This window comes from Podarcis pityusensis (assembly GCF_964106645.2).
Source record: "Podarcis pityusensis genome assembly, chromosome: 6".
NCBI lineage: Eukaryota > Metazoa > Chordata > Lepidosauria > Squamata > Lacertidae > Podarcis > Podarcis pityusensis.
Window position 1 is genome coordinate 57,956,244 of NC_138030.1, and position 25,613 is coordinate 57,981,856.

General features: G+C 41.0%; 1 protein-coding gene across 2 annotated transcripts in view; it reads right to left on the reverse strand.

Annotated features, from left to right (window-relative positions):
• Positions 1-611: 611 nt before the first annotated feature.
• The window catches only part of USP24 (ubiquitin specific peptidase 24), a 76,690-nt gene continuing 51,688 nt past the window's right edge, over positions 612-25,613 (reverse strand). For both annotated transcript variants that reach the window (XM_081011707.1, XM_081011708.1), the window contains exons 40-67: positions 25,079-25,196; positions 23,973-24,117; positions 23,612-23,731; positions 22,440-22,565; positions 21,824-21,922; positions 21,634-21,716; positions 20,060-20,201; positions 19,463-19,582; positions 18,802-19,022; positions 18,175-18,299; positions 17,389-17,530; positions 16,276-16,426; positions 15,379-15,474; positions 14,038-14,141; positions 13,824-13,937; positions 13,131-13,227; positions 12,247-12,363; positions 11,649-11,741; positions 10,756-10,858; positions 9,185-9,306; positions 8,907-9,020; positions 7,917-7,982; positions 7,482-7,548; positions 5,569-5,650; positions 4,912-4,987; positions 4,733-4,819; positions 3,764-3,874; positions 612-2,376 (exon numbers count right to left, since the gene is read on the reverse strand). In XM_081011707.1, coding sequence (XP_080867833.1) covers positions 2,314-2,376; positions 3,764-3,874; positions 4,733-4,819; positions 4,912-4,987; positions 5,569-5,650; positions 7,482-7,548; positions 7,917-7,982; positions 8,907-9,020; positions 9,185-9,306; positions 10,756-10,858; positions 11,649-11,741; positions 12,247-12,363; positions 13,131-13,227; positions 13,824-13,937; positions 14,038-14,141; positions 15,379-15,474; positions 16,276-16,426; positions 17,389-17,530; positions 18,175-18,299; positions 18,802-19,022; positions 19,463-19,582; positions 20,060-20,201; positions 21,634-21,716; positions 21,824-21,922; positions 22,440-22,565; positions 23,612-23,731; positions 23,973-24,117; positions 25,079-25,196 — 3,104 coding nt within the window. In that variant the 3' untranslated portion in view covers positions 612-2,313. The remainder of the gene's footprint in view (positions 2,377-3,763; positions 3,875-4,732; positions 4,820-4,911; positions 4,988-5,568; positions 5,651-7,481; positions 7,549-7,916; positions 7,983-8,906; positions 9,021-9,184; positions 9,307-10,755; positions 10,859-11,648; positions 11,742-12,246; positions 12,364-13,130; positions 13,228-13,823; positions 13,938-14,037; positions 14,142-15,378; positions 15,475-16,275; positions 16,427-17,388; positions 17,531-18,174; positions 18,300-18,801; positions 19,023-19,462; positions 19,583-20,059; positions 20,202-21,633; positions 21,717-21,823; positions 21,923-22,439; positions 22,566-23,611; positions 23,732-23,972; positions 24,118-25,078; positions 25,197-25,613) is intronic.

Genomic DNA, 25,613 nt, shown 5'->3' on the forward strand with positions numbered 1-25,613 from the left:
GTGTGTGAGAGGAATAAACTTTATTCCATTGACCAGGATTTCCCCCCATGAGAACTGCCTTTTCTTTTCCAGTACCAAGTGCCTTAGGAATTAGTTGGACAAATCCACACACAGCCGAGAGTGAACAATTGAATCGCAGCTGCCACCCCACCCCATAGAACATTCCATTAAACATATATCCATTTTTCATCCAAAAAGACTGGCAGTAAAAGTGATCACAACATAGAAACATGTCACAATTTACACAGCAAACTAGATTTGTTGCATTTGGTTTTTTTAAAAAAATATTCTTCAGCAGATTCAAGTGATAGCAGCCAGAAATCAAATAATCAACCAATTGTTGTAGTTGAAAACAGTAACCATCAACTCTGTACAAGTGGAAAGAGGACCAGAAAACAGCCTGCAATAATGTTATAATGTATGGTGGTAAAGCAGAACATTCCTGGGGTTGAATGTTCTGTTTCAGTCTGAAAAGAGACCATCTTTTCCATAGGAAATGATGGAAGCGCCAATGCCTTTGGACGAACAGGAGTGATACTTTTTAATATCACCTCTGTTAACACTCGCTTCTGGTTCAACTTAAAAGTGAAGATAGGTGCTGCAATAAAAAATGGGGTGGGACATCAAAATTTATTCAAAATTTTAAAACACCACATTTAAAATTTTGGAGGCTTTTGATAAAATATCTGAATTCTGCCACATTTCAAAGAAGACACGTGTCTTGAGAGAAGCAAATTCAACTGAAATGTCACTGTTTTGCACATGCAGTGTTACCAACACGATTCCTTTGACTCAAAACACATGGCAGAGAATTCCAGCTGGAAGATGTATAGCTGTTTCCTTCAGCAGTGAAGTGACCTGTAATATTCACAACCAGTGCACAACTGTGAAGAAAGCTATTGTGTCAGATCAGGTTTTGCAATAGTACATAAAAGTGAAAAGAAAAAAGAGGCACTTTTTGGCTGTTTGTGCCTTTGACTTGGCAAACCTTTCTACAGTGGAGGTAACCCAGGCACTCTACAACTTCCCCTCAATTCATGTGCATGGTGCATTTCATTTAAATTAAGGCAAAATCCTTGAACAAAGGCAAAAGCAGTGCAAAAAAAAATGTGAAAAAACTAAAAACTAAAAATTGGCACAGAAGAAGCTAGTACCCAGAGCTGCTAAAGACATCACTTAACTGCATTTCACATGGGAAAACTAAATTGTACCCATGTAGCTCAATTGGTTTCCAGTTATTAAGGAACAAATGAACCTGTTGTATTTTCAATGCTGCCTGGCCAAGCAAAACAAAGCCTACAATCTTTGCCTGTGTTATTTTTTTTTTTAAAAAAGATTCATATGTCCCCATGTCACTCAAGGAATATACAGCCAATTCCAACTCTCAAATTCAAAAGCATAAGCAAATGATTGCAGATCACATCATTAAGACTACAATTTATTCAATATGTCTCCAAGTGTTAGAATGATGATTTAAGGAGGCAAAACAGCAATAAAATTCTGTCTTAAAGTGCTTTTTTTGTTTTGTTAAACTTACTCATCAACATTTTTTTTAAAAAGATCCACTGATGCCACAATACATAAATGTATTCTTGGAATAAACAAAGCTACTTTATTGCTCTTATCCATTTACTTTTAGCATCAGGAAAAAGTTACCAATTTCAGACTTCCTTGTACCAAAACCATTCCATAAGGAATAACCATCCTTACACAAAAGGGCTGCAAACCCTTTCTGCAAAGCGCTATACAAATGACCTAGGAGACATATTAAATACAAAGGTCCTTGTGTAAACTGATTCTTAACTAATAATTTACAATGCCAAGTGTAAGTCACACATTTTTACATAATTTTGAATATCACTATTCAATATTTTCAGAAAGATTAAAAATTTGCCCTCCATACCTAAAGGCAGTCAGATTTTTTCTTCTTCTGTATAAAAACTGAAAGTTTTTTTTTTTTTGCAGCATCACAGAAAAGCAAGTTTTTTTACATTCACTCATTAAAGGTTCACATAATAAAAATTTCAACCACTTGATATTTTTCCTTAAATTGGTAAAATCTTGTGACAGATTTTTTAACTCATGCTTGGACCAGCATCCCACAAGAACCACAAAGGATGCTGGGACTTCCCCCACAGCCTGATGCTTAAACTTCTCAGTTGGAGAATCTCTCTTTAGGAAGTAGCATGGCCACTTTTTCTTAGAAAGCTTCACTTCTAAAAGATGAAAGCGGTGGGATTTTAACAATATCAGAAAGATGCCAGGGGTTCAATGCTTCCGTTGAACGCTTGTTCTTCAGCTTGCAGCTAACCACTAAGGATCCACATCATCAAGGTCACTTTTAGGTTCACCAATCATCATTGGGGACACTGTGCCCTTTCAAAAACACAAAAGAGTTAGGAAAGCATATGTACTCTTCCAAATATCACATAATGCAGGGGTCCCTAGCCTTCTGGGGTTTGAAAGCACATTTGGAAATCTGAAGCAGGCAACACAATACACCCATTTCACAGAAGGAATAGGCAATGCTGAGACCACCCTCTCCCAAATAAAACACATACAGCTAAAAGCAGGCAACCTCCCCACCAAAACAAGCAAAACGCCCTCCAACCAACAAAAAGCACGCAAACTGCCTCCCCTCAAAACAAGCAAGCAGGCAACCTTCACGAAACCAAAACAAGCAACTGAACAAAAAAGTAGGTGGGCAAGAAGCATTCTGGAGAAAAGGAGACACGATGAAGGTGTGGCTGGATGCATGCCCTTTTATTTCTACCCATGGAAAGTGGGGGGAGTCAAATGCTCTTTAAAGAGTATTGGGAGGGGCAGTGGGTCTTAGCAGGTGCCAAGTGAAGTGTCTCAAGATGCTATGGAGATCATGGACAGTACATCACAGACTCCAGGCACTGAACTATCACCGCATAGCTGGCAATTTAGAACTACTCAGCAATTATTTTGCTGATCTGAATGGCACAAGAGTTACCAGAAAGGCGCACTACGGTAAAAGTATGCCAGACCAAATTAAGCCTCCAAGATGCTGCTAGTAGAGCTAATTCTTGCCTCAGTCTGAGAGTGTGAATTTCATCTAAGAAAGTAATGTGCTTAAGAACTCCACTATATTGCTTAGAAACAGATGCATCTTAAACCAGGCTAGTATCAAACCTATCTTGGCTATATTGTGAAACTGTTCTGTGCCTGTTACCCAAGTATTTCAGTATTCTGATGCTTTGTGCTTATCACTCTTTGGTGCTAGACTGGCCTGAAGTCAAATCAAGCTGGGCAACAAGGCCTTTGAAACAAAGAACACTGCAAATGGTTCTTGAGGAAGACAGGTGGTAAGGTCCTACCTGGCTTCCAAAAGTTTACATTTCAGCTTTTAACAGAAGAATGCACAAGCTCAATTCATTTGCACTGGGTGGGGTTTAAAACTAGTTGGAACCACGTGGGAAGCTTCTTGCACAAATGACTTTCTATATGAAGCTGTCTCTGCGAAACTCTCAAGTCAAGCAACCACTCTCACAGCTTCTTGAACGCATGAATGGGAATTATGGTCGTCTATAGAAAACAATCACTATTATAAAACAGGTGAGCTTCTGGGGTGGAATTCAAAAGTTTTCAACATCAGGTTATGCAAAGCAAGAACGGTGAACGGAAATCAAAGCATTTCCGAAGTATTAGTCACTCGGCTTTAAAGAGGCAGTGCCATTAAGGACGCTAACAGCAGCAAGCATGCAGGTAACGGACTCAGAACAACCTTGTCCTTTACCTGTGGTAGATGTCTGCCACCATTCTCATTGGCTGGGCTGCTCTCGGATCCGTTACTGCTTCCTGATTGATCCTTCTCATTCAGCAAGGCTGTGGCATATGCCAGCGTGTCCTAAAGGAAAACCACAGGACTTAAGAGCCAAGTAAATACTTTTTACACAATGTTGCTGGTCACCAGGAAAAAGAAATGCAGTACTGCAAACAGGCATAAATTGGCCCTGGTTCAAATATGGCAAACTGGTTTTTGGTTTTTTTAAAAAGCATGGTAGTGATTCCATATAGGAGACTTAACAAAAATCCCTTGCTATACTGCATGGCAGGGGCTCCTTTTTCTTAGCCTGTGGGCCATATTCCCTTCTGCGCAACCTTGGAAGACCACATGGTAGTGGAGGGCGGAGCCAGAAGCAAAGGGGGGAGGAGCAACAAACACAGCTTTCACCTTTGCATAGTAGGCTACTTCACACAGAGTCTTCATCTTCTGTTCAGGGACACTGCTGGGCCAAAGCACTCCAAATGCAAAAGGGTGAGATGCAGAGAGGGCAGGAGAGTTGGATTTGGCTCCTGGGCCCCAAGGTCCCCCCACCCCTGAGGTTTATTTTTTAAAAGAGCAAACTGGAAAGTTCTGGCACTTCAGTCCTGTTTCAATGTTTAAAGCAATGGGCAACTTGAAATTATTTAAAAATCAGTCATGCTAATGAATTTCAAGCCTATGAAGACGGGCAATGTATGCATACATGCATGTAGCTTGCGGCATTTGTACACCAAGTTTGCTGTGCTTTTCATAAATAAAACTTTGCAATCATCAGCCAATATTACATAGTAATTAGACAGGAGAGTTCTGCACACGACAGCAAAAATGCTAGACAGCATTACCATTTTCATTATATTTGTATAAACACACACACACACACACACACACTAACTACAGCCCACAGAGATTCTGTGTAAAGAGTGTCAAATTTAGGCTGACCTGTGCAGAAATAGTGCGCTGAAAGGTTTTGGCGGTTGAGGTTTCATTGGATACATTACTCTGTGGAGCCCAGTAGTGTTCAGACATCTAGAGAAATATGAAAGCACCCATTAATGGAAACTGTGGAACAGTACTATAGCCACGTGAAGAAACTTTTGTAACGAAAGGGTTTAAATTACCTTTATCTGAAGCCACTGTACAGCCCAACTCCAATGATGGGAATTCTCCTTGAAATAATCTTTAGCAGCAGAGCACCTTTGAAATCCAAAGCAAATTATTAAAACTATCTAAAGGTAATTTAGGATCACACTCCCTTTTCATACTTTATGAACTGTCTGGCTGTGCAATTCACTGCCTTTGCTTGTGTTGCAGGATGGAGTCCAATGTTTCAGAACGTCTCCAAAGTACAAATTCTTCCACTTTACAAAACCTTTCCTTCCTTGTCACACGGGGCAATTCTTCTTTGAGCACAGTCAGTCAGCTGAGTGGCTATGATACATTGCAGTGACAGGACGATTTTACAAGTGACAGAACATCACTATTTTTCAAAGAGCACAGGCTTCATATTTGCTGTTCTGTACAGTGTTTTCTTTGAGCCTGCTATTATTACAATGCAACTGAATGCACAGCATACAACTAGTCTTCCTTGGATCACAGGTTCACAAGAAGCAGACCCTTTATCTAGATTATAAATGGATCCTACACATTTTATTTGGGCCTGAGAAAGGATAAAAGAGAACTGGCAAAGGCTTGCTGAAGACACAGCTGCTTCTTATAATCATGTGACTTAATACAAACAGAGCACACCGACTTCCATTTCACTGAGTTATACTTACTTCTGAGCAAGAGTGACCAAGAATTTGACACACTGATAACAGCGACTGCTGTCCACATGGTTATTACTGTGGTGCATCAGTGCTGTTGAAGGAAAAGAAAGGAGATTAATCAGTATTAAAGACTTTAGGAGTGGACCCTGCCATAAAGCAGGGAGATTTGATTCTACATCCTAGTTTGGGCTTCATGTCAGACCACTAATCAGAGTGTAGAATCTAAACCATGGTTGTAGTTTCAAAACGTTCCACAGATAAACCATTTCAAGAAGTTTTTCATAAATATTTCTCACTTTTATTGAGCAGCACCAGCTTCTGCAGACAATAGCTGTAACTACGGTTCGCTAACTTAGACAAAAGCATAGTTTGGTGCAACGTATGAATTTAGCCTATGATTCATGTCTTACTTAACAACAACAAAATGTTAAGACCCCCTTTCTAGTTAAAACATGCAGTGAGCTGTGTGATTACAATGCCACTACCGAAATTCAGGAGGGGGTGGGGTTGCGGGCTCACGACCCCGCCCACACTCCCGCGAGGCTGGCCCCTGCCTCGCGGGAGCCGGGGATTCCCTTATTAGCATACCCATGCTCGCCAGCCAATCGGCTGGCGGCGTGGGCGGTTCTTCTAGGGCCATTTAAGGTCGGGGCAGCCCTCGGCTCGCCCCTTTTCCCTGCTTTTCCAACGCGGTTTCCCACCCTCCCGCCCTTTAGGTTTGCCCTTGACTTTGCTATGGGTTTCGGCTGGTCACCGCAAGGGGCCTGGTAGGAGTTTTTCCATTTGGCTAATTGGCCGGAATTTGAAGCCACTTGGTTTTTTCGCCTACCTCGTAGCAAAACGTCACAACTCTGGGTTTTGGCGGTAGGCATTGGCAGGGGTATTGTCATGCAGATGAGATCGGGGGGGGGGGAGGAGCGCCATCACCTCCCCCCAAGGCTTGGAGGGTAGTTCGTTAAAGGACTCCGAGGGGCGTCGCCTCGTCCGAAACCTACGGAGGCTAGGGCCTAAAGCGCGCCCCCGAGCGGTAACCCCTCGGGGAGCGCCTAGGGATATGCATCTCGGGTGGCTCCCCCTGTTGGTGCTTAACCCTCACCGGTTAGACTGGTTAGTCTGGTAGGGCCAATGCCTAAAGCCAATACCTCTCTTGCCTGTAATCAATAAAGTTGTGGCCATTTTCGCCCAATTAACCTAAATTCTGGTGTCCTGTGTCTTCATTTATCCGCATGTGGAGGGGGAGGGAATAGCCACGCAACCTAGGTTATAATAGAGCAATTAAAGATGATGAAGCTTGATTATCAACATAACCCGTTACCTACAGGATTTCTGTTCTTTTGATGCCACCTGCTTCTGACGTAGTAGTCAAAATGATAAAAAGCACTTCAGTTTCTATATGAACCAAGTCTTCACAATAAAAAAAAGCTCCTTTTGAATTCACACATCATAAATTTGTTTCTAATTCTTCACTTGAATATATTCAAGGACAGAGATTGTGGGCAGTATCCATTAGGTGTGGAAGTGTAAGGCTGCTTACGCAAATGATCTCCCCCCCCCCCCCCGCCTTCTGTACAAAATGAAAACCCTGTCCAGAAGTTTTTTTTTGGTGGGGCTGAACTGTTGTCACTGGAAGGGGGAAATTCTCCTCTCCTGCATTGCCACTCTGTATCACACAGCCCCATCACCCCCTAGAGAGTTTTCAGGTGGAAAGAAGAGGAAGATTGCTTGTGCAACCTGCCTTTCACTTATGCGACCACTGGATTTAAGCCATTGATTTTCTTACTGCCGATTATGTGTTCTGGAAGTTTCCCACAATTTCAAAGTGATATGCCAGGAAGCTGAGAAAAAACAAATCCTCTTTGCATGCATGGAAGAACCTACAAGGTTCTTTGGATCCATTAACACTTCACAGCAGGTTTACTCACCCAGCAATCCATTTTCAGTCTCAAATGCAAACTTGACCCGCTCTATTTGCAAAGGATCTTCAATAATCTGCGAAAAGGAACAGAACAATTATTTTATACAGACACTTGGAATCTATCGTATAGTTATACATTTCTTGGTTTTACCCAACGAAGTCTTTCCACTAGTACAAGGACTTCTGCCTGCACAAAAGGGGCTTTCTCTCGATTCTACCTTGGCTAGATTATATCCATTGTTATGTTAGCAAGATAAATAATATTATGACACTGCAAAAACCAGATAATGAAAAATCCGTATGGATATAAGATACATTAGTTGTATAAATTAGTTTCGTTTCTGGCATTTTCATCTGTACTCCAATGCATATCAACTGAGTGAACAGTATAACACAAACAAGCAAAAAAACCCCTGTTTGTTATTAAGGTGTGTTCAGTTACCAATATCTCATGAAGAAGCTGGAAGGTGTTCTTCAATTCATGGGGTGGAGCCGTCTCCAGCTGATTCTGTAAGTTGAAGACGCAGATTTAAGCAGGCGGAAGGGCACGTACATGAATATCAGATTTAGGATAATAATTCATATATGATTTTGCATTTTTAAAAACCCCTAAATTGTAACAAGGTGGGGGCTAGATATCTGCACTTTTATCAGAAGCCTGTGTCATCAGAGAAATACATTTAAACTTTTTTTTTTCCAATTTGTTCTGGGGAAGAATTCTTTATTTGTGATTTTTTTCTGAAGAGCATTGGTTCAAAGGATAGGGTGCTAGAGGACAGGCAGCAGGAACCAAACATATAAAATAGGAAAATTAGAGAAGTGAGAGGAGTACAAACTATGGGCTAAAACACATACAGGTCTCCTGCTTCATGGAAACTAAGCAATTTTTGTTTGTTTTGCTATTTCAAATATAAACGTTTTGCTCTCGTAAAAGCAAGTAAGTTACATTTATAAATATGAAATATGTTGCACTATGACCAAATCCCCACTTGGCAATGAAGCTCACTGGGTAACTTTGGGCCAGTCGCAGTCCCTTAGCTTAACCTACCTCACAGGGTTGTTGTGGGGATTGAGGAAGGGAAGAACCATGCATGCCACCTTCAGCTCCTTCGCAAAAAGGGTGGGATAGAAATGCAATTAATATGCATGCATGGATGAATGAATGGAGGAATATGCCAGCAGCTCTGGCTATTCGTACCTTTTTGCAGAGCCTTTTCATGTGCTACAATAGCTAATGTGTACAGTGAAGTGCAAATAAGCTCTTTCATTCTGAAGAATTGGCATCTGCCAATATGGAGATTATGCAACAGGCAATTCGATTCTGTACTGCACAGAGCTGCTACGGACACAGACATGCGTGCGTGCGCACACACAGGCACCAACGTAGAACAGGCCATGTTTTGAAAGTGTACCCTGACTGGTTTCTCCTTACCTTGATGAAATGCAGCATGGTAAAGGAAAAGTGCTCATTACAAAAGCAGCAGTACACCACCATCTCAATGAGGACCAGCAGCGATCCAGTCAGCTCCCTTAATGCGTACATCACCTAATGAAGAAACACAAAGAGTCAGATTAGGCAGCCGTTCTTTCTTAAAATAAAAATAAAAAATCCAGCTTTGGGAAACTCGTAGATTTGCTCTTTTTAAATGTTCTTCACATTTAAGACCCAACCCAAGCCTCATAATTTATAGGCCTAAAACAGTAGCTTACCTCCATTAAATAAGGCTTCCCCTCGGGCAGGAACAGTAAAGCTTCTACTTCTTCATGGAGGGCCAGGAGCGGCCCAGAGGTGGTAATGCTAAGGGGTGAATGCAGAACACACAAACCAGGAGCTGAAAAATAAACAAAATGAAATGAAAAGAAATGAAATATGGAGGCAGGAAACACACAGAGGGAGGAGTGGCAGAGAGGATAGCAAAAACTTCAATCCACGTGATTTCTGGCCTTCCTGAACAAATACACGGAGACATCCCCCACCTGCCTGCCTCCTGAGAAAATAGTTGAACCACTACTCCTTTTGAGTAGCAACTTTATATGCAGAGAGTAAATAGCAGGGGTGTGCACTGGTTCTGTGTACTGCAAATTACAAGGTGATTTGGGGAAGATTCCCACATCAGACTGTGCTACTAGCATGGTGCCTCCAGACGGACTGGGGACTCCCTAAGCCTCCAGGTGGCTCTGTGGCCTTGATTCCCACCCCTAGCCTCCCAGAAACTAAGTCAAGCTGACTGGGGGAAACTCCCAAACCTCGGAAGGGTGGAGAGGTGGTTGAATCTGAGAAACAGGTCTAGCTTTGAAACACTGATTTCTTTTCCCAGAGCACTCCAATCAGATATTTAGAGGAGGGCTTGAAAGCTATTTCTTTACATGTTTTCCTCTATGCAAGCGAATGGAAAGATTTCCATTGTATGCCTCAAAGTAAGTGGGAAAGGGGCTGAAGACCAGCCCTTTGACCCTTACGGTAACAGGTCCTTGCTGGGAGAAATCGCTTTTTCCTAGGGATTTGTGCTGTTTTGCAGAAACCCCTTTCCATGCAAGTCTCCTTGTGAGTAGAAAATTTGCCTCCAAATGTCTGTAGGAGGCAGAATCTCAACCCGCTAACAAGAACCATTTGGGCACAAGGGTCTTTGCTAGGAGCGACATTCCCACACTCAATATTTCATGAGAATCTAGCACTTTTTTTCTTCGCCCGCAATTCCTAGTGTGCCCACCCTAAAATGGTCAAGTCTGACTTGTGGGAGAAGCACCGTGAAACTTCATTCTCTCACAGAAAGGGTGACTGTGCCTACAAATTTCATCCAATTCTGGAAGAAAGTGAAAAAAAGTATAACTTGTCCTTTGATGGGAAAAGAATCTAACCTTTAGGTGTCCCCTGGATATAAATGCCTACAGTTTGCAGGCTTAATCCACTCTGGAGGGTCCTCCAAGCAAGGACCCACTGGCAAATTTAACCCACTTCTGTGAAAAGGGAAGAAAGTTACAGCTGTTTTTAGATTCCCCATTATCATGAAGGGCTTAATTTTTAACAGATCTAAATTGGCTCTGCTCTGAATAACAATGGGTTGAATTGGAAAGACTGGCTCCAAACAGATCAAGCTGCTTCCCAAAGCTGCAGATTAAAAGTTGAATATTGTGGCTGGTGTACACTCCTTCCAAATAGTCACTGAAAACCAGGAATTGCTCTTGGTGGGTAAACTGAGGAAGTTTAATCTCTTTACTGAAGATCTGCCAAGCTGCATTATTAACAGCAGCCATTTAACTTTGTGAAATAAAATACTTACCCACATTCCTTTGTGATGAGACATCAGAGTGCAAAACAAGCAGTGCCACGGTATTATGGAGGAACCCAAACTCTCGAGCTTGTGCTGAACTCCATCTGCGATTCTGTTTTTGTTAGGCAATATTAAAAAAAAAAAAGAGTAGATGATTATTTTGCAAGCCCTGTTTAAACACCATTGCCTGCACATACTTTTCAGTTTTGTGTCCTTTCTTTTATTTTATTTAAGGGAAGAGCAATTCTAAAACCAATCATATGCTTGCTTTAAGTGAGCAGCAACTGTGTTCATATACTAGTAGCAAAGTATAGAGTGCTATATGGAAAACTCACTTTGAGTTTCCAAGGTAGACTCAATTTTATGGTACAGCAGAACCTAGGCATATCGCACCATGAATCGGGTTACGTTGCAAGTAGGCACCCGTTTCTGTTTGATTAATGCAAAAAGCCTTCCATCAGCAACTTGTCCCAACAATTGGTAGGGTGTTCTAAGAGGGAGAAGCAATGCATGCAGCAAGTTCAGAACAGGGCTGAGTTGAGCTGAATCACCTACAGGCTTGAGGCAATCAGTACCAGCAGCTGCCAAGGCAAGCCAGGAACATGGCTCTGGCTCCCTCCTGCCTCAAATGCTGCTGGCAGCGCAGAGCTGGGCCCAAGCTGCAGGGAGTCTGGCTGTTTTCTTGCACATACGGTTGCAGGGGGAAGATGAGCACACAGATTAAATTTCCTTGGCTGCTTCTCTTGGGCTCTCAGGTACAGGAGCAGCGGTGGCAATCGGAAGACAGAGTTCACAATGGCTTGCAAGGATGGTTTTAATCCCAACGGGTAGTTTCTGTAACTGAGTATATGAACTTGAAGGCAACACAAAAGGCTACTGGATGATATTAAGCACCTCATTACCTGGTTATTCTGACGGCTAGGACCAAGGAGAAAGTTGATCATATGCCTCAAGGCAGAATGCCTGAGAAGGAGATCACAAGCTCTTATACCCTGCTGTGAAAGGACAAACAGAACATAGGGTCACATCTGTTTCCATATGCAGAGCATGCCTGCACATTTTAGATTATGGTTCCTTATTATGCTTCATGCTTTCCAAAAGCACATATGATTAAATTGAATACCACTGACTGGCAGGTTTTTGAATGGCTCCACAGCACCAGATTCCCTGTGATTTGCAGGTATTTTTTCTTTCAGGTTTGCTTGCCTACCAGTTTAACAATAGGATGCCCTGAACACAAAGGAAGTCCTGACAGCTGGAAACACATGCCCTAAAGACTGCAGCAGACCACTGGAAAGCACCTGGGGAAAGGCATGCTCTCCAGTCAATAGGGCTTGATTTGAGCACCTGTAACAGGTTTAAACTCTAAATGGCTATATAAGAAATCCAGAAAAATAATCTACCTTTATGTGATAGTGGTAATGTTTACCCATAACATAAATTTGTCCTAGGACATAGGACAAATAAAGAGAGAAGTGGAAGAGTGAGTATTTGGTTTACCTTTTGTACAAAATTGTTGAACAAGAAGAAGTACTGGGCACAGTTTTTGCAGTTCTCAGGGACGTCCTTGTCCAACAGACCAAGCAGCACATCCACTAACTGATGCAGACTTTTCAACTGTTGAAAAGTAGAGATGGGGAGATCTTGTATTATCAGGAAGGCGGATTTAATTAAGGCACATTTAACAATAAGTACAAAAGGCACCTACTGCCTATGGATTTATTAGGCTTGCTTAAGACAAATGCCAGGCAGCTTGGTTCAGCTGGTCATTTGGCACTGCTTCCTTAACAACCCCCCTGAACAATTCTATTACATACATTTCAGGAGTCACACATATCCTTAGAACAAAATAACTTTATTTAAGAAGGGCATCAGCGTATACACTCTTAGAATAGAAGGACTATAACACTTTCAAGTCTGACCACTGGCCCAGCAAATGTAAGTAAAAACACTCAAGCTTAAAAAGCTCTGTATTGAGCACAGCGAAAACAACTTTGGGGCGTGTGTATGTAAGGAGCTAGGCAGGACATTTAAGCCTCTTCCTCTGACCACCAACCACCTCCTGAGATTTTACCAAACGTCGACCCTACATTCTCAAATGGATCTCTGCAGTTGTTAGAACAGAAACTTATTTTTTCAAGTAGGATTTTCTCACAACACTTAATACCGCACTTAGACAAAACCATCACAGAACCATAGGATTTGCAAAGGTCTGAAACTAGTCACAAGATTCTGGCAGTGAACAGACTAAAGAAATAAGATAGAAGAGCAAGGGCGGCAGAGGGGTGGGGAACAATTTACATATACCATTAATGAAGCAGCAGCATACAATATTCTGAAGTGCAATGAAATGTTTCGCATACCAGCAGTTACATATTACTGACCTTTTCCTGATAAAACAAGGCACTGTCTAAGGTTTTTTCAAGAATGGTGGCTACAGCAACTCGCACTTCTCTTACACTGCATTCCAGTAGAAAAGTCCTGAAAAATGCACACATGCAATAAAAATGAAGATGTGCGCGATAGAATCCATCTCTCTCATGTGCCAGTAGAAATCTGCAATCCCTGCCTTTTACTCAAGTGTGAAATCCAGTATTTACACTTCTTTGAGAGTAGAAAGACTGGATACGGTCACTTAATAGCCAAACTGAAGGTGCCTCATAGAATGTAAATGATATCTATGTGCGTCTGACAGGAATTCTTCAAATCAGCAGGACTTAATACCATAACAAAATAGACAGATTAAAAGGAAGCAGTAATTGACTGCCTAAAGCAATGTAGATAGGCTTTCTTTCCACTGAAAGTCGTTCAGTGTGACAGAGCTTGTCATTTGGAGCAGACACATGCCTACACACACACACTGACTCACTGTGCACTTAATGGATCAAGCAATTTTTATATTCAGATATATATCCTGCCAGAAAATATATCTAAAAGGCTATCTGCCTCTCCACAAGTAGATCATTCTCTCATATGGCTTATTCATCCAAGTATACAAATTTTTGGGTACATGCCTCTAATGAAGATAAGCGAGTAGTATATAATAGTTAGACTTGTGTACTTATGTTGATACTTACTTTATGAGCTCTCGCCCTTCTGCCTCAACTAAATATTCAACCAACCATTGACAAGCTTCAAAACTTTTAGAAACCAAAGCATCAATGGTTGCAATCCATTCTTCTATGTCAACCCTTAAAAGAACACACACAAAAAAATCACAGCAAGGTCAGCAAGACTTCAATATGTGAAATATAAGTTTCCTCTCTTTTAAAAAGCTTTTAAAAGTGTTACCTGAGTTTTTTCTTGGTTCGCAGACACGTCTGGAAGAGGAACTGGACTGCTAGTTGTAAACTTACTCTTGCCATAGATGGATAATGGGGGTGTTTTAACTTTGTCTAAGAAAAAGAAAGTGCATCACATAACACCACAAGTACTGGCCTTTCTGATAAGATTATTAAACACAGTTTTCAGACTGGAACTGAGATGGTGCCAAAATAGTTTTAGGATGGCACAAGAAGGTAAAGAGAATGATCTGAGGTTTCAGAAAAATGCTTTGTCAAATGTCATGTCTGGTGACTTCCACTCTTCTGCTAAGCTCCTTGGTGTTTAAAGAAAGGGGGAAAACAGCTTCTGTCCCTTCGATTATGCTCTGGGAGCTGCAATCCAGCACAAACTTTTTCTCATTTTTTGGACCTTCCTCTTTAGCTCAAACCAAACTATGAGTGTGTGCAGTGGGCTCAATATTTGCCTTGTAGCTGTATGTGTTTTAAAATTCTGATCCATTTTCAAATTGCTTCCTGCTATTTGATTTGGTTTTGTGTAAACAAAATTCTGAGGTTCCCATTCACTATAATGGAGAATTGAAAAATGGTATCACTGCCCCCTCCCTTTGACCAAAGTGGATGAAATTTACAAGGGCGAGGGAAGCAGGTATTTGTCTCTTGCCTTTTCTCTTCATACAATAATTAAAGGTGTGTGTATTAAATGCTTCATACCAGCTTTTTCATTCCAGTGGTTGTGTCCTCTGATGGGTTTTACAGGCCTACGATAAGCCATACAGCCTTAGGGTGTCTAAAATGTTGGCCGCAGAGTTTTGGTGTTTCAGTTTTCTTTGTTAAAGCAGAGCAACACAGGAGCTAATATATATGTGTGTGAGTAGCTTCTAACTTCTTAAAAAGTCCTACACCGCTGTGCTGTGACAAAAAACACAATCTAGAGCCCTTCAACATCATTTTGGACAGCCTTCTTGCAAAGAGATGTAGGAAAAAATAGATATATGAGGGAAAAAGTACAGAAACAATAGGACAGAACAACATAAAGCTTTGTGGGATCCTTCATCCAACTTGGTGGAGGACAGCCCCACAAATCACCTTGTATTTTGGCCCACACACAGGCAGTGAACACCCTAAAAGATATAATCAGAGACTGAACATATGTTACTGCAGTTAAGAAATTAAAGAGGCCATAGTATGCTATATCAACAATGCATTCATTTTTAAAAAAGAAGTTTGCTGCTGGATAGTCTTAATTTCTCCCCCTCTTCCCAATGAGGACAGTTTATCTTGTTCTGGCTCCACTGAGCCTCAGCAATTCACTTCACTTAGTATCTGAAAGATAAAATTCATCACTCACAGCATTTAATGAAGCTAACGATAAAACAAAGCTAAAATAGTCACTGCTGTAGACATCTCTGTTCTTCATAAACTTCAGGTTTTCATCTCTCACCATCTGAAAAGACAACACATGTCTGGTTTTAGAAATAAAAGTCAAGGATATGTTTAGAATTTCTAAATCTTTCTTACAGAAAATATGACATTTTGTAAACAAAAGCATCATTAAAAGCAGGATGTTAGAAGCAATGTATATCTCATACTGTATGTTTGAAATGGCATGATTTGGGCTGAATTAGCTGTAATTATCACCAAGCTAATCAAGTCATACTGGAAAGGCTCACTGAAAACATCAGGCTCAGTGTGCTGCAGCAGTGAGATTAATGGCATATTCTATGTGAAGAATTACCAGCAAAATAAATAGAAAACAGAACTCACATTTATTACAGTGCCATAAAACAGTAACTAAACTTTCACATGATTTTCTGTCACGGATGCTTCAGCTGAGATTCCTGCATTGCAGGGGGTTGGACTAGATGACACTTGGGTCCCTTTCCAACCCTACAATTCTATTATTCTATGTTATAGTGCTGGCAAAGATACACACAAAGGGGCAGCTACAACTGAGTTGTCCACTGAAAATGACAGACATATAGGCTTACAAGAGAGAGACATATAGGCTTACAATTTATTGATTATCGATTCCTACAACCTGAGAAAATGGTCTTCAATTGAATAGCTTTAAAATGAAGTGTCACCTCTAAATCTACGAGATTAAATTTGATTTTTGTTTTGCTCCAGAACAATTCAGAGAGTAAAAGATATACCTATATCCATTACACCTAGAATTTTATCTACCTGTGAATGTGAATACCTGACATTTTCATAATGTTATCTAGCTGCCATTAACACTGTTTACCTGATATATCCGAACCGGCATTTTTTCTACAAATAAGCCTTTTTTCTCCCCTTTCTTGACCAGCTTGGTCAAGATGGACAAGCGGTCACTACTGGGTCTATGGGGCCGTGGCGAGGATTGTGGTGAAACATCTGGTGAAGATGGAGCAGACCTGGGAAATAAAACGCATGTAAGCTCAATGCTGAAAATATATTCTTCCATTTGCTTGACAAAGTGCAAAGCCAAAGTTCTCAAGTATGTTGTGCATCTAGCAATGCACATTTGATCATAACTTTACGTTCTGCACATGGAAGGCCTGAACTCATTATATGGCTGATTGTGGCTACAATCCTGCATCCTTTGCTAGGGCAGCACGCTGTGGAACAGTGTTTTCTAAGAAGCCAGTGTAGCTTCTCCTCCTTCATCAGGTCTCCAGGGCTGTTTACTGCTGTGGTGCTGAGTACATTGCTCTAAACAGATGCTCCCATGCATTCAACAGCCTGCCAAGCACTCTCTCTCACAGCTCTGCTTCTGCTACTACTAATACACTGTATCTGTAATACCCAATGATGTTCATAACTGAACCATTTCTTTTTCATAATGAAAAGAGGCTTCATAGAGTCAGCTGGCCAGCCCCCTGCTAATGGGAAAAAATGAAACAAGGTAAAGAGAAAACCAAAGGTTTCTCTGACTAAATGTTTTTTGGCCGTTTTAGCAGGATTTGAGTTTCATGGTGCAAGTATTCACCCCCAAATGGTTATGTTCTACTTTTTCAAGGTTATATCTTTAAAAAGTTTCAATACTGTAGCTTGTACAGTCCTATTCCTTCATACAGCACCCACCTCCTAAATGTCTTGGATGCCCCTGGTCATAAACATACTAACAGAAGCTGTCCTGAGCTTATGCGTAACCAAATTATAGCCTCAAGAGTACTCCTCTGAACAGAAGATTATAAATTCTGCAGAGGTCCCTCATGGAAGGAATAAGCTTCTGGTTAAGTAGCTTAAACACACACACAGAGAGAGAGAGAGAGAGAGAGAGAGAGAGGGAGAGAGAGAGAGAAACTGGTGGGGAAGCAAGATGTTCTGCTTGTGCAGGGATCAGACAACCGGGGTTAGAGGCAGGTAAACTTACAAAGACAGGTCCTCAGCTTCCTGACGCACGACGCTAACTCTGCTTTTCTTTGGCAAAACTGGCGAGTTCTGGTCAGAGACTCTCTGGTAGAAGAGCATGTAGGCATTCCAGTAGCGGCGGCGAACATCAGGATATGGATTTGCTGCGAAGAAGAGATATCCTTATAGTTGACTGACCTGATTCTTGCAGCAGGAATACTGGCCTAACTACAACTTTCAGGCAGTTGTTAATGGAAATCTACACATTCCAACGGGGAAAGAATAAATTGCTGATTAAGGGGGTCAACAAGCAACATTTTCCATGGGATTTTATTTTCCAAAGGCAGGTGGCTCACTTCCGTTTCATGTCAAACATTTTTCTCCCCCCGACCCCCGGGCCAAGAAAAGTAGGTCTGTGCAGGAAACAGCATATGCATGCATGCTTCACTCTGTGTGTGTGTGTGTGTGTGTACACGCATGCACAGAAGCAATACACTACACATCACACGCATGTTTCACGTTGCTTCCTACATGGTAATGCCTTCTGTGTAGAAAAAGCATGTTTTTGTGTAGCAACTCTGATCACACCAGTTACACTCTTCAGTTCCAAATTGGTTAAGGAGCCATATGAACAGAATAAAAAACAACAGGACAGCAGCCATACAGTATGTCAGTAATATGATTAAATTTTTCTGAAGACAGATACCAAACTTCCACATCAGCAACTGTTATCCTGTAACTCAGCCTTGAAGTGAGTAAGATTTAAATGCAGGGAAAAGTGATAATGGAACACAAAATTGATACTTACACTGGTCATAAACTTTGGGTCTATACTCTCCGCCAAAGCATTCATACTCCAAAGTTTCATCATTCAACTCAAATTCTTCAACAACTGTGTCATTGAATTTGAACCATTTTCCTTTTCCACATCCCCTGTTGGTAACACACAGAAACACAAGCCATGCTCACTGTCAAAGATGATGGCTTAAAAATCTCAAAAAAGTTTCCTAATAGCTTTCCAATTCTCATGGCTACCAAAGAGATAATCTGCATTGAGAATGATTTCATGTTAAAATCAAATATGGAACAAAACAGATCTGAATATAAAGGGATCAGAAATCATAGCAAAAATCACACATTCACCACCAGTCTGTTTCATACAATGATTCAAACTTTATAAAGATCATCCCTCCTGTCACACACATCCTTTGAAAGGAAGATTCTGGTTTTGTTTTAAGCCAGAGCTACCCCATTGCATTTGCAAAAACTTTCAAGCATACTGGTATACTTTCATACAGAGCTTTAAAAAGTGCTGTACAAAAATGATGCATTTGCCAATAGGAGTTTGCAAGTTTAACACTGCATGGTCTTAGCTGCTTTAAAGTACTCAAGCAAAGAACTAGTAGAGCCCGTCCAGAGCAGACTTTCTCCTTACCTTCTATCTTTGATAAAGGAATAGTAGTGCCCTGCATGGGCCTGACCACTGTGCACTATCACCCCAACCAGCTCATAGTTTTCTGTAGGGGCCACTTTCTTCCGTGGGGATCCTGCCCCTCCCTGATCGACGTGTCGCCCATTGTCTCCAACTTCTGAGGAAGAATCTTGCCGGGCCATTCCTGAAACTGTATAGGGTTCCATGTTCAGCATCCAGGGGAACTGTTTGAAAGGAAACACTTGCGATTAAATTTAAACCTGAGCCCTATTACTTGTTTATAAACCTCCTGTAATTACCTAAAACACAGGGTGCCTAACCTTTAAAGGTTGAACACAGGAAATAGTTTATGGGATGAAGAGTCATAGAGCAAACCAGAAGGTTTGTCTGTTTTTCCAGGACTCAGCATGGAACTTCCTATTTTTTCCAGTGAGGAAGATTGTGGACTTCAGCTCAGAAAGCAAGTCACAATCACTTCTTTTGAAACTCTGCAAGCACCATTAGTAGTTAGGGCAGGTAATGTCAATAATGTCAAAGGCCTATCAGAGGGACAGAGATACACCGTGGGCAACATGCATACTTGGAAACAGAATAAATAATGGTGAGAAGTAAAGATTCCATTCTAGAAAATGCCTTTAGAGAAATAAAGAGCAGCTGCGCTTACCTTTATCTGTTCATCGTACTTAATGGAACGTCCACTTTCCCAATCAAATCCAAATCTCATGAGGTGGATCACCAACAAGCTAGGCAGAGCTTTAATGCATGTCCGCTTTACTGTAGTTCTCTTAAAAATAGAAGAGAGTCACCTCCAGCTACTCATTTTAGCATCAGGGAATGCATACTTCCTGCTCACTGTAGAGAAGTGTTCTTACAATTATGGATTTCGGTTGATAGAATCAAAGAGCAGGAAAACTATTTTCTAAAGACTAACTACTAATTCCTTATCAAATCATTTACAACACGCCTTTTCTCAAAGGCAAAAACTTTCCAACATACAAATATTTTGTCTCTGCTTTGCCTAGGACACCAATATTCTGAAGTGACCCCCCCCCATATATATATATGTATATACTACCCCAGTACTCATCGAAGGAAGCGCAGAATATCAATGTGATAAAAACAAGAACACATTAAGCTTGAGGGCTTGGGCTAGAACTCATTCTCCGGATCTCTAAGTGTACTAACACACCCTGGGTTATCTCTCCCTTAGAATATCACAGGTATTTTAACTGTCACCAGGGGAGGGGGGGGGGAGCATTACCTTTTCTTTACATTTCTCACAGTAATATGCATTACTTCCTTCCAGAATTTCTCCTCTAACAAACTGATCCAATGAAATTTCCAGGCTTTGACATGAAGTGACTCCTAGATTGAGAGCCATAAAGGCTTCCTCTCGTTCATACCTACACCAAATTGGATAATGAAAAAGCGTTAAGACTGCAATACTACCAACTCTATTGTTTCTTGGTTTAAGAGAAGTCTCTTTCTGGCAATATCTTTAACAGTTAAACCCACTGTAGACATGAGGCTTATCATCTCCTTTGATGGTTTACAGAGCAATCTTAAGTGTAGAAAATCTTAATTTACACTGGCTTAAGTTAAGCCTATTTCCAGCTCTGTAAAGGAAGAATATGATTCACACCACCCATTTTGCTGGCTAAGTTCTGCTGGGTTGTGAGGCCACATGACTTAATTGCAAGGGGTTTGGAAAAGGTCTAAGTCTCTCCTTGCCCTGTTCCACCTCTGCCAGGCCCTCAGAATGCCTCCCTTTTTTGAGACTTCTGTCTACCTCAGACAGGGTGAAAGACCTCTGCCAACATATCCCCAGCTGAGGAAGCCCAAAATCTGCCAGAACCAAACCCATTCATCCCAGAGGATCTTCGAGTTTGGATTGTGCTGTAAGATGGCAGGCTATAGACTCATGGCTCCATCCCATCCTCCCTGCAATTTCAATCCTGGTGAGGGTTTGCTGCTTAAAAACTAACCATAGTTACTATTTATGAAGAATTAAGAAGTAGTATAATTACAGATGCAATACTAACCATATTGACAAGAAAATGGGGTTGGGGGTGTCATATAGGATAGGGGAGGCAGGTGCCATAGAAACAGATCTATGGCAGCCTTCCTTCACCTGGCAGCCTCCAGAGGTTTTGGATTCCAAATCCCATCAGGCCCACTCAACATGGCCAATGATCAGGGATGATGGGAGTTGTAGCCCAAAACACCTGGAAGGCACTAGGTTGGGAAAGGGCTGGACAAGAGACTTCCCAGTCAGACATCATTTGCTGGGAACATGTTTTCCGTATTTGCAACCAAGCTGCTGTGTTTTATTTCTACTTTTAAAAATGAAGAATTGGCAAAGGCTCGTATAAACCCTAACCTATGAGAATTATCAAGGCTTGAGAAATTAATTTAGAAATCTAATGTAATGTGTTGACTGAGAAATGATTGGGCTCCTCTCCCATATAATCCAGAGAAGGGAGGATAGAAATGGTTGAAAGAGGTCTGTGCTGTTGCAGAGCAGGCAGGGTTAGGACTGGGTAGGCCATATTCCATGGAATGTTGAAAGCTGACTGACATGGCCCTGCCTGTGGAAAGGAGAATTCCCTGCCTGAATCATGCTAATCTGCAAGAGAAAAAGTTGAGGGGGGATATTGGCAGTGTACTTATCAAGAGCTTTTACTCCTTTAAAATGAAGTCACTGAATGGCACTAAACAAAGATGAAAATCAAGTACCGTACTTCTCCTACAATGTTCCAGTAGTTAACATTAAGAAATTTTTTCTTCCAAGTAGGCTACCCGTAACTAGGAATAACCTAGTTAAAATTCACCCACCTATGAGGACAGTCCTTGCAGATTTTCTGATCAGAGTAGATTCCCTGGAAAGTGTTCTTAAATATTTGGTCTCGTCCTATTTTCTGTAAGAGATAAAAAAATGCTAATAGCAACTAGCTTATACATGAAGCAGCTGTTAATGAAAAGAATTACTGCGTAATTATAACACCATAACAAACATAAAAATAACCTTGAGGTATTCATCCAGCTGATCTATAAGACTTGTGAAGAACTCATAAGCATCTTGTTGTTCACGTACGTAGAGCTCCTTGTTCCACATCTTGAAGATCTAAAATATAAAATGTATTCCATAGAGTCACCGCTTTAAGATACTGAGACTCTTAAGGAAAGCAGCAGATGAATCTCAGTTCCCTGGAAAAAGCTTGCCTCCCAGTAGAAGGAGAGAACATCCCAGTAATCTGCACCACTGGACTGTGACCAATATGGAAAACTATATATTACAGTTGCACCTTAGAAGTTGAACGAAATCAGTTCTGGGAGTCCATTCAACTTCCAAAATGTTTGGAAACCAAAGTACGGCTTCTGATTGGCTGCAGGAAGCTGCTGCAGCCAATCAGAAGCTGTGGAAGCCCTGTCGGATGTTCAGCTTCCAAAAATAGTTTGCAAACTGGAACCATTGCTTCCAGGTTTGCAGCATTCGGGAGCAAAAACTTTTGAGAACTAAGCTGTTTGAAAACCAAGGTACGACTGTATACTCAAACAGGTAAGAGCCCTTTTAGTATTGCTGCATTTCAGTATGTTTAGACCTAAATCTACATGTTAAAATTGGGGGTGGTGAGAATTACCTTCCAGAAATTTTCAGGTATATAATACTGCAGCTTGCTCTCCATTAAGTGACCAAAGAGTGACTGAACTTGATAGAACACATTGTCATCGGGATTGTCCATGTCATCGTCAATCGAAAGCAATGCCTTTGGAAACAATTGGCAAGGAAAGTTATTGCAAATGCATCACACTGAGGAACAGTTCAATTTTGTCAGGAGTTGGTAAGAGCAGTAACCAAGGTATTTAATATTAATATTCAACATACCCAAAGCTTCCTTATTAGCTATTCCCACCTTCAACAAACACACTGGTTAGGAAGATAGAAGGGACGAAGAGTAGGGCAACATGGCTGGCCTCATTGAGAGGCTTCTCACCAAACTGCACTACCTCAAAGGACTGGAATTCATTCTGTCCCCTTAAAGGAACAATAAGGAGGACAGATCCCAAGGCTCCCGTATCTGTCCTCCAAGCAAAGCAGAGCAAGAGCCTGGGCTTCAAATGCCCCTGTGCTCCAACTATGGCCCAGGTGGGCCCAGAGGTATTCTTCAAAGGAAGGGGAAAGAGGGCAGGCAAGCTCCAGCTCTGTGTTTAGCCTCCAAACCTTTTCAGAGAAGAAAAGGAATCCTGCTGCTATCTGGGAGGCTTGGGGATGATGGACCAATTGTGTGTGTGCTTCTCCTGTTGTTTTGTTTTAGGTGCTTGTGTTTGTGTGCAATTTGCTTTTGTTGTTTGGGGCTGGGTGTTCTCCTTGCTTTTAATTATTTCCAAAGTTATGCTTTTTGTCACTGCTGGGGTATGCGTGTTTTGCCTAGTTTTTACTGTGTTTATTTTGTGATGTATGTGTTTTTCTGGGGGTGTTGCATGTTTGTTTTGTCATCTACACAAGTGTTTTGCCTGTGTGAGCGTCAACAGTTTTTATTCTGTGACATGGGCATTTTATGGTGTCCCAGAAAGTTTTGGATTTCTAAATGTGCCTGAGCCAAAACCCCACCACCAAGGTTAGAGATCCCCTCATTTACTGCATATGACTCTCAGCCTTGTAATTTCTGAACTAGGTAGTTTTGGATTTACCTCAGAGTTGTGGCCCATTTTCATGATTCAGCACTCCTTCCTTCCCAGAGTCCATACTATATGTGTGAAGTTAACAGGCATTCCAAAAGAATTTGCTTTAAGAACAGTAAATAAAGATTACCTCGGGAAGTCCTGGCTGCATATAGAGCTGTTGGAAGACTGCATTCATGTAACATGTTGCACCTCCATTTTTTAGCCCCACAAATCCTGAAATGGATCGACCGTCTACAGGTGGGAGATACTGGAAGATAGGGAGGCAGAGAGCAGAAATTTGTAGCAAAGAAGTTTTAAAGCATTAATGGATATAATTATTTGAAAAACTGAATATCCAAGAGACTTTCCGAAAGTATTCATTATGGTTCCTTCCAACGCTACAATTCTATGACTCTCATTATTTAATCCATTCTGAAGATCTGACACTTAGCTTCACATATACATAGCTGGAGTGAAAAAAAGTACTTCCATTGAAGCAACACACTTACATCAAATTCCTTGGAAAGAGCTGGATCAAGCTGGTGATGCATAGAGAGCAGCTCTTTTGTAATAAGCTGTAGATTTGAAGGCGAGCTATCTGCCAGCATCACCAGCACTTCATATGCTGCTAATCGGCTATTCACTGTACTGCACCTAGAAGGGAGCAAAAAGAATTTGTTCATGCTGCATATTCAGTTTTCATACTAGCAAGATATATCAAATGACCTACTTCCAATAGTTGCCAAAGGGAATCCAAGTAAAGTTTAATGCCCATCTGTGCAGTCCAATTTTAAAACCATTCAGGGCATTTTTATTTCCTGCACCAGTGGATGTTATTTATTTTGCAGAGGAAGGCAAGGAATAAAAAAAGTCTGTGTGCTTATCATTCCCTCCTAAAGAAAGGGTGGTTCTGGGATGTAAATAAAATGACACTTAAGCAGAAAAGTACTTAGATTTCTGCATAAAATCCCAAGCTCAGTGGCTAAGTTAAGTTACACCCATAAGAGAAATTTACGAAAACAGTTAACCCGATTTCTTTGTTTCTGGGTATGGCATTCAACATTTTGAGGGAGTTATGGACTGTGATAATGCACGGGTTAGTTACACCAGCCCTATGGTCCAATAAATTGTTCAGATGCCTTTCTGCTTCTGAAAGAGGAATTGAGCTTTGCTTTTTAAAACAACTGAGCCCTTTGTATTTTGTAATGGACCAACTATACCCATTCAAATTATGCACAGTAAAAATAAATAGTTCTGGAAGAGCATTTAAAACATTGCTTAATAATCTTCAAGAATCTGAAATGTGATTCTCCACAGATATGGAACATCATGTTCTAAAAATGTAATAAAGGACATGAGAGCAATATGGATGATTTATAATTGAGTAGTATTTCAATATGTTTCTTAATAGCCTCTCTCAGGAACCACATTTATTCTTGGTTATTTAATTTCTCAGCACACTCAAGCACTGCTTATGAAGTTTACTTTAATGTCTTTTTTTTAAAAAGGAAATTGTTCCATTCTGCACAAAGCTGATTGACTATTCAAGGATGGTAGATCCGAGCCCTCTGTGCTTCTTTGTTTAATACAACAAAAGTCCTCATGCACTCTTTACTTTGGATGAAAGTCTTGCTGAGTGGCAGCCACACTGCCAGCTGGAGAATGGCTGTTCAGAATAATCCTAGATGCTCGGAAGAGGAAGTCATCTAATAATGGTTTGATCAAAGACGAACCTATAAAGGGAATAACACTATGTTCAATGTTGACCGTTACATGATTTATAATAAATGATCATGCAAGAAAAAGGTGTCCAGTGAGGGACCATGCTTTTCCTATCATCTCCACTTAAACAGGTCATAGGAAGCAGAGCTGAGAAAGGTCTTACTGGATCACTGCTGCCAGTGTCAGAACAGATAGCTTCACCTTGGCAGAACACAAGCCGGACTATAGCAGCTTTCACTGTATTTAAAGAGCACCACCACCAGTTTCCCCTCCCTTTACTAAAACAACTAAGCAATGATTATCAAACGGCATCACATGCTGTTCCTGTTTTATTGTAAACTACACATATAGCTATCAGAACCCCAGATAACTGTTATTTTTGTTCTAGTTGTCTAGTTTATGACCAAAGCACTACGAATCAAATGTGG